The sequence below is a fragment of the Sapajus apella genome, unplaced genomic scaffold (genome assembly GCF_009761245.1).
Source record: "Sapajus apella isolate SASKATOON/1434 unplaced genomic scaffold, GSC_monkey_1.0 scaffold13, whole genome shotgun sequence".
Classification (NCBI taxonomy): domain Eukaryota; kingdom Metazoa; phylum Chordata; class Mammalia; order Primates; family Cebidae; genus Sapajus; species Sapajus apella.
The window spans coordinates 20,525,857-20,537,856 of NW_022436953.1; the positions used below are offsets into that span (position 1 = coordinate 20,525,857).

At 47.8% G+C, this 12,000-nt stretch overlaps 1 protein-coding gene across 1 annotated transcript in view; it reads left to right on the plus strand.

Moving 5' to 3' along the window:
* The first annotated feature begins 212 nt into the window (after positions 1–212).
* Positions 213–12,000, plus strand: part of SLC18A2 (solute carrier family 18 member A2) — a 39,233-nt gene continuing 27,445 nt past the window's right edge. The window contains exons 1-3 of the mRNA XM_032281776.1: positions 213–398; positions 845–980; positions 3,109–3,460. Coding sequence (XP_032137667.1) covers positions 860–980; positions 3,109–3,460 — 473 coding nt within the window. The 5' untranslated portion in view covers positions 213–398; positions 845–859. The remainder of the gene's footprint in view (positions 399–844; positions 981–3,108; positions 3,461–12,000) is intronic.

Here is a 12,000-nt window from a genome sequence, read left to right on the forward strand (position 1 = left end):
CTGCCTCCTTGCCTTGGTCCCTGGCCCTTCACCCTTCATCCTGGGTCCCTGACCCCTTTCCCTCTGCGCCCCTGCCAGGCCCGGGTTCCCAAGGCGCTCTGCCACGGTCAGGGGCCAGGGAAGAGGAGCGGCCGTGGCCAAGGCGAGGTAGGGACAGGGAGGCAGCGGCCCCTCCTGTGCAGCGACGGTGCAGGTGGGAGGAGGCCGGGGCGCCCCAACCCCCCGCCCCTGCTCCCTCCGGGTATGACGTCAGAGTCGGCTGGGGTAAACTGAGCTGCGCGGCGGGGCGCTGGGGCGGAGACTGTGACCCGGAGCAGCCTGGACTGACGAAGCCCACTGCAGTGCGAGCAGTGGCGTCGGTGCGGAGGACCCAGACAGGCATCGAAGGCGACACCGAGGTAACGCGGCCCTGGCTCCCTGCTCACAGGGTGCAGTGACAGAAAGGAGCGGGGGCCGAGGGAAGCAAGGAGGTGCCCAGAGCGCCGTGCGCGGAGCTGCGGGGACCCCGTGGCAACTGGGGCGCAGGGCTCCAGATGCACGGGGCTCCACATGCACGGGGCCGAGCCCGCAGTCGGGGAGGTGGCACAGCTGGGGGTGGCGGGGATCAGGGCAGCGTCCTGGGGTTCCCAGGTGGGTCCCCGACGGAGCTCGCGGGCGCTCCTTCCAGGGAGCTCAGGCGCTCGTGGGGACGCGCTCGGGGCAGGTGAGCAGAGGCTGGGGCTCCGGGGGGGTGTCCCCGGTTGCAGGTGCGCTCGGCTACCTGACCTGCCCTTCCGCGGCCTGGGGGGTTGGAGAATGGGGGTCCCTAGCGGCCTGGGGTCCTCACCAAGCGCCACGCCTGCAGCCAAGCCCCGGAGCCATGGCCCTGAGCGAGCTGGCGCTGGTCCGCTGGCTGCAGGAGAGCCGCCGCTCGCGGAAGCTCATCCTGTTCATCGTGTTCCTGGCACTGCTGCTGGACAACATGCTGCTCACCGTCGTGGGTACGTGCGGACCGGGCACCCCTCCCCAGCATCCCAGCCCCAGCGCCCCTTCCCCAGTGCTCCACTCACCCCAGCGCGTCCCGGAGCTTCGCCAAGGCCTGGGAAAGTTAAAGAACTCGCTTTTTGCAAAAAAAAAAAAAAAAAAGACAACCCCTCCAGACTGCCGCCCCGGGGCTAGGAGGAGCCGCATTCGTGGCTTCGCTTTCCTGATGGTCGGTCATAAATTGTGACATCCGATAAGAACCAGAACTTATGTTTCCCCCTGATAACTTCCCGCTTCCTCTTGCCTGCTTTCACTGCAATGAAAAAGATTTCTGTTCCAGAAGAGAAATTCCTTGAGTTCAAAATTACGTGTTAGAATAATCACTATGCTACTCGAAAAGGCAGGTTAATATTTCGTGTAGTAGCTAAAACAGCAAGTCTAAAGACATTTAGATATATTGTAAGAGTGAATGATTTGAGATGGAAATATTTCAGCACCCATTGCAAGAACAATTTGAACAATGTTGGTTTTATTCTTTTTCCTATAATGGAATTTTGAAAAATTAAATAATTGAAATCTAGGTCTCTTAATTAGGCCCATTAAAGAGAAATATTTGGCATGCCTTTCCTTAAAAAAAAAAAATCCAAGTTTTAATGAATTTTAAAAAATCATGATTCATTTAGACTGTGAGTGGTGGAAGCTGTGTCCTTTCTCTTTGTTTGCAGGGTTTCCCACAGCAGTTTTCAGAGCATCTGATAGGTTTCATCTCAAGGAGTTGCCAGAGCTGTGGAGCTCATCCCTTTTCAGTACCAAGAGCTTTTGCTCTGCCTTGGCTGGAATGCTCCATTGGACACATGTGCTCACAGCTTTGATTATGTTTCACAATTTAACTTGTATTTTTTTATTGTTGCTTTTTTGTTTGTTTTTTGAAATGGAGTCTCATTCTATTGCTCAGACTGGAGTGCAGTGGTGCAATCTCAGCTCACTGCAATCTCCGCCTGCTGGGTTCAAGTGATTCTCCTGCCTTAGCCTCCCAAGTGGCTGGGTTACAGACTTGTGCCATCAATGCTAGCTAATTTTTGTATTTTACATAGAGACGGAGTTTTGCCACATTGGCCAGGCTGGTCTTGAACTCCTGATCTCAGGTGATCCAGCCACCTTGACCTTCCAAAGTGCTGGGATCACAGGGGTGAGCCACCATGCCTGGCCTGTTTCACAGTTTTGCTTTTTCCTTATGAAAATCTTAGGAATTCTTAAATCTTACAAATTGTAGGAAAAATTGCAGAGTCCCACTTAACATAATGGAAGGATGAAGTGGGCCTGCTGCAGAATTTCCAGTTATTACTTCCTGCAGGTTAATTTTTTTCTAAGACAAATCATGAAATGCAGTTTTCTGTTTCCTTGATTCATTCCATTTGAAAATCTTTTGAGCCTCTCTTTCTTAGAAGCACCGGTTGACCCCAGGTCAGCACTGTCTTGACGTCAGACTGAATTTTACTTTTCTGAAATATTCCTTGAAGGAACAATGTGGAAGAAACCCATAACTGACAGAATCTCTGGGACCAGTCAGTTCAGCACAGCCCCTGCCTTTGAAAGTAGACAGTTCTCGGGGCTGTTGGGGGCTTGGTTCTTTCTAGTGAGCTAAGTAAAGTGAACTTGCTCCAGTGTTGTTGTAGACATGTGGCACAGGGCTCATGTTCCTGGGGTAGACCTGCCACCTCTTTGGATCTCTTCTGGCATTTGACACAACCATGGTTTTGTTATTGTTGTTGTTTTTTGAGACAGAGTCTAATTCTGTTGCCCAGGCTGGAGTGCAGTGGCACAATCTCGGCTCACTGCAACCTCCACCTCCCAGGTTCAAGTGATCATCCTGTCTCAGCCTCCTGAGTAGCTGGGATTACAGGCGTGTGCCACCACACCCAGCTAATTTTTGTATTTTTAGTAGAAACTGTGTCTCTCCATGTTGGCCAGGCTGGTCTCGAACTCCTGACCTCAGGCCATCTGCCTGCCTCAGCCTCCCAAAGTGCTGGGATTATAGGTGTAAGCCACCGCACCCAGCTGACACAACCACAGTTTTTTGCTGACTTTTTTCTTAGAGAGGGTTTCAGTGTGATCACCACCTTGCCATTCTGCTCTTATCCCCAGTCCCTATCATCCCAAGTTATCTGTACAGCATTAAGCACGAGAAGAATGCTACAGAAATCCAGACGGCCAGGCCAGTGCACACAGCCTCCAATTCGGACAGCTTCCAGAGCATCTTCTCCTATTATGACAACTCTACCATGGTCACCGGGAACACTACCAGAGACCTGCAGGAGGGGCAGCTGCATCAGACCACCACACAGCACATGGTGACCAACAGGTCTGCTGTCCCTTCCGACTGTCCCAGCGAAGACAAAGACCTCCTGAATGAAAACGTGCAAGTTGGTCTGTTGTTTGCCTCGAAAGCCACTGTCCAGCTCCTCACCAACCCTTTCATAGGACTGCTGACCAACAGGTAGGGCAGATTACTTTAGTCAAAGAGTTTGATATTTCTGTCAGTCCTAGCTTACATTCTCCCTGGAATTCTGCTTCTTATTAATTGGTGAGAGTCTGGACAATCCGTGGTGGGTGAGCTGGGGAAAACCCAGTCTCTTTCCCCTATATCTCTGTTCCCAGATAACCACAAGTTCCTATTTGTTCCACCTTTCTGTTCTCTCTTCTGTTGCTCAACAAGTAACAAAATATTAAGGAAGACAGAATAAAGAGGACCTCTCCCAGCAAGTGGGAGGACTTTGGCCTGTCTAAATGCCAGGTTTCATAGTGCATTTGTCAGAGTCGCCCCGGGCAGCAGGACCTCTGCAGCCGCCGTGGCCGTCATTTTATTTTATGCGCTGTGTGGCCTCCTCTTGTCTTCTACCTCAGGACATGCACTTCCTTACAGAGAGCCAAGGTGTCTTCTTTTGGAGCTGGCATGCTAAAGACTCTCGTGATGCCAGGTAGGGAGTGTGGGAAAAGGGCAGAAGCTCTGAGCTGATGCCGAGGTCATGGGCTGTGTTCTTCCCTTCTGCTGGTTACATAGTCTTGTCCACATACAAGAAAGAAAGAGAACTGAGGCTATTGTCTGGATAATCCAAGCTGCCCAAACTAGCTTCAGATGAATCAGGCTGTTCTAGATTTTTCTGAACCTATATTGTTTGGAATAACTGTTTACTTCTCCACTGTTGGTGAAGTGTTTGTTCTTCTATAGCTGAGGTGGCCCAGTTCTGCCTGGTCCATGGGTGCTCAAAGCCCAGGAGAAGAGCCTTGTAGCCGAGAGGAGGAGCCAGGCCCCCAAGGTGTCGGTGCAAGGAATGGGAGCTGGAAGTGAGTTGGTGGTGGGCTGCCAAGTGCGCAGTGTAACTACCTAGGTCGAAATTATACATGTGAGGCGTACATATTGTTAAACACCAGAAATGGTAGGGAGGGGTATGCCCACAGTCCTACCTGCAGACCAGGCCCAGAAGCAGGAACAAGACTGGGCTAGAGATGGAAAAGAGGTGGTGGCAGGGAGAGGGGTGAACTAAGGAGGAGGGGAGGATCAGGGCTGGGCTAGGCTATTGGAGGCCCCAGATGTTGGGCTGAGAAAGGATTGGGGTTCTGTTGTGGGGCAGCAGGAAGCCATCAGATATTCTAGAGCCAAAGAGAATGAGTGAGTCAGGCACAATTTCAAGCAGGGTAGGTGGCCAGGGAGCAGGGAGATCTTTTCATTTTCCCTGCCTTTGGCATGGGGAGTGGGGAGGAAGACTGGCTACATAATTTGTGGGGTTCAGTGAAAAATGAAAATGTGGGCCCCACATTCAAATATTTATGAAGCACTTCAAGGTGGCAGCAGAGAATGAAATCAACCAAGCTTTGAGAGCAGAGTCCTTTGCAACTCTAGGGCTAGGGACGGTGAGAGGCAAGGAAGCCTTGGGTGGCAGCTGGGGCTCAGGGAGGGGACGGCAGATCTGGCCTTCCCCCAGCACAAGCTGCCCTTGGACACATGGAGCTTGAGTGGGACAGGAGCACATTCTCAGATCTGCAGTTTGATTTTCTGGATGGAAGGATGCCATTGAATGGATTTTAACCATCTCAAGCCATGCCCAGCCCTCTAGTCTGTGCAGAGCAATATTCTAAGGTTGCTACATAAAATATGCTAAGCAAATGGACCCGTTAAGAAGGTGACGTTCAGTGGCTCCTCTGTTCTCAAGAGAAAAACCAAACAAACCTCTTTAGTTGCAGGATTGTTTTCTTTCTTTTTTCAATACTGAGAATGCTTCTTAAAATGCATCTGGTATAATTACAGAAAACAGCTCAGGATTTTGTATTCTGAGAAAGCAAATAGCTCAAATATTATATGTGAAAATTGAGGACATTATCGTAATAATGCCTTGCCAATCACTTGGGTGGAACGTTACTAGCCGTACAGTGTAATACTTAGAAATTCAGCTGAAATGATGTGAGTACTCCAATCTTCCAAATGCAAATTGCAAATGAAAAGCTTTTTTAAAAAATCCCATTCTTACTGTTAATGCTTTGCTGATGCCATGGGGAAGAAGCTTGTTTAAAACCAGTGAGCCCTTTCCCCTCTTAAATACTCCAAAGGCTTTGAGGTTGTAGCCACACCAGGCTCATGTTTGGGACTTCAAAAAATTATCTTCCATTTTGTGACTTGTGAAATTTAGTCTATTCTCATGGTGAGTAATCTACTTTGGAAATTATCTAGAGCAAAATTGTAATCCCCAACTGTTTTGCCCAGCTACCTCGCAAATTTAAAAATTATTTTCCAATGCTGGCTGGTAATATGGAAGGGCAAACAATTTTTTTTTCTTGTTTTTTTTTGAGACAGAGTCTTGCTCTGTCACCCAGGCTAGAGTGTGAATCTTGGCTCACTGCAACCTCCACCTCCCGGGTTCAAGCAATTCTCATGTCTCAGCCTCCTGAGTAGCTGGGATTACAGGCATGCACCTCTATGCCTAGCTATTTTTTGTATTTTTTGGTAGAGACGAGGTTTCACCATGTTGGTCTGGCTGGTGTTGAACTCCTGACCTCAGGTGATTTGCCCACCTTGGCCTCCCAAAGTTCTGGGATTACAGGAGTGAGCCACCGTGTCCAGCGAGCAAACAAATTTTCATATTGTGGTCCTGATTTGTGATTTGTCTCATAATTTCCAACACTGGTAGATATGAATTTGGAGACTGGGCAGCTCTTCTGGGCACTCCAAGATCCTGCTTCCCACCACAGTTCGGATGAAAGCAGAGAAGGGACAAATGCATTCCATTTGCCTTTAAGAGTCTTCCAAGAGTTAACTTGTGAGCCATTGCAGTCTTTTCATGTAAATTGTGCCAATCACATCCTCCATGAGCAAGATGTGTGACTCACATCTTCAGTATTGTAAACAAATGTGTTTAAAGTCTTTTTAAAATTGATTAATATGTTTCTGATTAAAGAATAGTTAATATGGAGCATCAGAGCTTGCAGAGACTTTTATCGAAAGAGTTTGGGCCAGTCCTCGCATTTTGTAGGCAAAGGAGTTTGCAGTTCAGGAGGAGAAAGCATTTACAACAGTGGCAGGACTTATAGCCACATGTCCCAACTGTCCTGTTTCAAGCTCTGTTCTTCCCCCTTCCTGTTCTTCCCACCTGCTTACAATTATACAGCCTGTACTTTTAGCTACTAGAAATAAAGAATGCAGCTCAAAATCTGCCTTCCTTGTGCTGACTTGGGCTCTTCCTGGTTGTAGCAGGCAGAACTGCTGAAAACCCAGTGAGTTGCTGATTGCTGTTTTTAATTGATGAGCAGAGTTTAGATCAGCCTGATTCCTGTGGAGATGGACCCTCCCTGGTCCCAGAAATACTCAGTCTTTTTCCAATCCCTGATGTGAACTGGTCCAGCTTCATGCGTCTATAAAGATATATGGGGAAAGCTGCCCATAGCCAGAGCCATTCTTTTCCAAGGCTGCTTGTTTTAACTGAAGTGGGACCCATGCTGAATCGAGACGTTCTACAGCGCACCACACCATACCTGAACTCCTGTATTCATGGTCATGATGGTGCCATGTGAGTGGCTTTTGTGGGAGGAAGATACAAAAGGTAGGCCACCTGTCTGTTTATTTATTTATTTAGACAGGGTCTCACTTTGTTGCCCAGGCTGGAGTGCAGTGGGGCAATCTGTGCTCACTGCAACCTCCGCCTCCCAGGTTCAAGCAATTCTTCTGCCTTAGCCTCCCAAGTAGCTAAGACTACAGGCAAATACCACCACGCCCGGCTAATTTTTTTTTTTGTATTTTAGTAGAGATGAGGTTTCACCATTTGGCCAGGCTAATCTCGAACTCCTGACCTCAAGTGATCCTCCTGCCTCAGCCTCCCAAAGTGTTGGGATTACAGGTGTGAGCCACCATGCCCAGCCCTGTTGTTTTTAAATATTCCATAAGTTTTCATAGCAAACCCTGAAAATGCAAAGTAACAATTTTTGGGTTCATTTAGCTGCTAATAGGATACACGTTTTTCATGTTTTATTTATTATTCAGATATTATATTTCTACTGAAAATGTATGACCAGATAGGTGGCAAAATACCTTTGATTTGGGTGTGTGTAGTGATCGCCTGTCCGATAGCACACTTTCCAACAAAGCCTGAAGATGATGGGTTGACCTGATTTCCAATTTCCATGTGGGAGACCCTTGCCTCTTATTTTATAATTCTGGCTGAACTATTCATTTCATGATTGCAGTTGTGTGCAGGTGGGAGCAGAAATTATACTAGTGATGCTTCATCATCATTTGGTCTAAGAATCAAATTTTAGATAAATATGTATGTAAGAGGAATGTTCCAGGCAAATGAACAAGGGGACAACACCTTTACATTCCTCTCTTCCCTCAACCAGGCAAAGATGTGGCATTGTGGTCTTGCTTTGCATAAGGTTTAGATAATAGTTGCATCTTCAGAACCAAAAGATACTCCACACAACTGGCTTGGGAAAGAGTTAACTTCATTGCTGGGGACCGTTTCCCTCGGCTTCCTCCTTAGCTTGTCATTGTCTCAGTGATCTGCTTTTTATCAAGCCAGCGTCAGTGGCTTAATTTATTTCCATAGTTACTTCGTATATTTGAAAGCAGCTCTTTTTCCTCGGAAATCTTAGCTAACATCTGAACGACACAGAGGATGCCACAGCGCCTGAAATCTCTATGAAGTCTACTATGGTTTTATTTTATCTGATTTTTTTTTTTTGCTAGCTTCAGCCAGTGGGTCTGAAGTGGGCTTTGTGGGAATAAGCAGTGACCTTTTCAGCTTCTCCATGGACAGGGAAACCAGCTGGTCTGAGAAGGATCTCCTATCCTGGATGTGGTTAGGATGGGAGGGAGGGTTTAGCGAGTCTTCACTTCTGAAATCAGAAGAAACTGGCCGTGGAATTAGAGCATTCCTAGGGGAAGCAAAGGCTCTGTTGAGCTGTGTGTCAGAGAACAGGGGCCACATCCAGGACAGGGAGAAGTCCGTGCCCCCCGAACTCCCTGACAGCTGAAAAAGACAAGCAGGACATAAAAATTTTGACAGGCGAAATCTAAGGATTTCGTTTTATTTACTAAATGATGGACAAACTTCCTGCTGTATCCAGGCAAATTTAAAACATCATTCCATTTGCTGACATTCACTTTACACCTTTTAGGAGTGTAGGGATCACCGCAGGGGAGCCGTTGCTTCTCCTCTCATCTGGTGATAGTTTCACCCTTCAGGGCTCTGTAGTCTGTGTCCTTTTTGTCATTTGCCATAGTAGAGGCAACTGTGGTCTTAGCAATCCTGAGACTAGAGCTTGCATTAGTCTCTATGTCAAGGATAAGCTAATTATTAATGCTACAGAAGTATTGTCCTCATTGACCATTTAGGGACAGATGTGGTTTCTCCACTGACTATCTAAGTAACTATAATTAACATAACTTTTATTGTTTTACATGTTTTTCGAGGCATTGAATATATGACTTTTAGTCTTACTCGAATTGGATTAACTGCTTCGTGATGCTCTGTAGAGGATGACCATGGGCCAAGATGACTCATAGGGATGATAATGGGGCATTTGGCTGAAGGTTTGCAGAATCGGATCTAGCTCTGCTTAGCAGTGCTTTAATTGAGATGGCACTGAATTGAGACAAGGGGGCCAACTCAGACACAGATTGTGACTAATGTCGATTGAGTTTCTGTCTGTTTAGGAGATACTGTGGGGAAGGAGAAAGGGTGTGGTCCTTCTGCCCACCACTCAATGATTAGGGGCACTGGACAACCCTCCTTCTATGGCAGGCACTCAAGGGACCAGAAGAGTTTGAGGGTGGAGACCCAGGAGCTTCCCAGGCTGTCTTTTTTACCTTGAGGCTGAGCTCTGGGGAAGAATGATGCCCAGCGCTTACCACCAGGCAGCCCCTGCAGTGGCTTGGCTTCTACTGAAAGTTCAGCCACAGGTGTGTCCAGTGCCTAGAAGGCGGCAACATGAGCCTGATTGTATCCGAAGCCATCGGCTTGCTCTGCAGCCATGGGGTAAGCCACTCCGTCTCTGAACCTCAGCTTTCTCATCTAAGGTGAAGATTGGGACTGGCTAGCTTTTGAGTTTCCTTCTAGCTTTGCTATTCCTTTACCCTATATGTGCATTGTTAAAATTCCAAAGAAAATTAAAATGAAAAACAGTAGCTGCAATGCCTCTAAAGAAGACACAGCCCCTCAGATGGTGAAAAGAACCCTCTGTGGGCACAAACCCTGGGGTTTTCAGTGAAACTGCACACCTTCCATCCCACATGCTCCTGTGACCAGTGTCCCCACTCAGGTGCACATCAGGAGGGCCTAGCACATGTTGACACACTCGAGGTATGCCTGTAGCCTTGGATTTGGGGCAAGTAATTCACCTCCCTGAGCCTTGGTGTTGACCATCTGAAAAATGGATATAACCAGCTACCCTCCCTTGGAACCTCAGGCCACCCAGCATGCTGGTTCCCTGTTTACAGTCATGGGAATGTCTGAGTCTTCAGGTAGGGAGGGACCTCAGTGGCTTCCAGCCCCACCTCCCCACCGCTGTGCCCTGATGGGTTACCTTGATTACTGCCCGGACTGTACAGTGGGCACAGTATGGCTGATGGTCTGGGGGCCACAAACGGGTTGTCACATTTTATTGAGTTTTGTCCTGAAACCAGCCGCTGCTTCTGCCTGTAGTCTGGGAAGGGGCCACAGATGTCTTATTTGGCTTCAGGGATGTCCCTGCAACCCAAAGGCTTCCATTTTAGAGCCTGGTAAATAGCCAAAATGAAGAACTGGTGACAGAAGCATGAAGCCCATAGTTCCAACAGTTTTGATGTGTATTGATAATTCAACTACTATATTTTCCAAATATATGCTGAATGGAGAGAAAAGCCTGTGTTTATTCCAGGACAACCAGGAAGATTGCCATATGCCTGTTCTTTCATGGGACAAACTGTAGTTGCTGAAAATAAATTTCCTGGGAGTTCTCTCTCAGCCTCCTGGATATTTCCTGATTCAGTGTCCTGCAGTGCCGTGTGAGCCCCTGGCGTTGGGTTTCTCTTGTCCACATGAATAAGGGGCACAGGGCTCTGGGCAGGCTGAGACAAGAGAAGCTACCACCTGATGGCCCTCTGAACTGCAGGTCAGAATCCTGGTATCTTCCTTGGTTTACCCATTTGCTTGGAGCCCCACTTTGTGAATTACAAGCTCACTTCAGTTCACAGTAAGGGGAAGTTGTGCATGGTTTGTGGGAGGGGACTGAGTGCCTGGGAATCTGTCAAGCTTGTGAATTACTCTTTGTATTTTTGGTATTTGGTTTCTGGATACAGGTGAAGCAGTTAAAAAATATATATGAGTATGGTCAAGAGAACTTTGGGAAAGATTCATTTAAAGCTTCATATGTTGTTTGGGTACGGGAGGAGGTGGTAAAATTTACAAGGAAAAGTCCTAGGCTGGAGGGAATGACCCAAGCGAAATTAGTCTGATGACATATGACAAGTAATGAATAGCTATTATGCCCCAGTTTCCTCATCTGTAACATAGGGAGGTGAAATAGAGCCCTTGTCAAATCATGAGCTGGTGAGTGTAAATGCTTGGAGAACTGAGTGTAAACTTTAAATGAAAACGCTATGATTATGATATTTTTTTTTTTTTTGAGACTGACCCAGGCTAGAATGCAGTGGCTCAATCTCAGCTCACTGCTACTTCCACCTCCCAGGTTAAAGCAATTCTCGTGCCTCAGCTTCCCAGGTAGTTGGGATTATAGGTGTGCACCAGCCCACCCAGCTCATTTTTTTTTTTTTTTTTGGTAGTTGTTTCTTTTCAGTGGAGACAGGGTTTTGCCATGTTGCCCGGGCTAGTCTCGAACTCCTGAGCTCAGGTGATCTGGCTTCCCAAAGTGCTAGGATTACAGGCATGAGCCATTATGCCTGGCTGATTACAATTTTTTGATTAAATCCTGGAAGAGAAGAACCCTTCCAGGTTGTTCCTGGAGCTTGGCCCTTCTGCCTTCCTGGATTCATTTGATTACCCTCTGGGCTCCTGAGGGTCCAGAGCTAGAGAAAGAAGAGACTTAAAGATGTTTCAGGCTCTTCTGGGTTAGAGCAAACCTGGAACTGGGCAAGAGCTCAGCCAGTGTTGGCTTCGTCTTAAGGCAGAGGGGCTGGGAAGCTGCCTGTATCCTCACGCCCCACCCACAGAGCCGGGACCCAGCTGTCTGCTTGATCCAGCAGAAACAGAGAATAAAGAAGAAAGAGAATGAAGGGGAAGATGACATTTCTTAGGCACCTTCTATGCTGTAGGCACTCTGGTTAACAGTTCAACATCCACATCTCTTCCCTTACTGCAGTCCTGGGAGGTGGGTGGTGGTCTCTCCATAGGGCTGAGAGGAGACCTCCCTGGATTAAGTGGCAGGGCCACGTGTCCAGCCAGACATGGTGTGGGGGAATGCCAGGGTCTTTTCCCCAGCCCTGGTGACCTGGCATCAGAGCCCTAGGTGAGCAGTGGTCTCATGGAGCAATTTGGATTTTGAGATTTTACA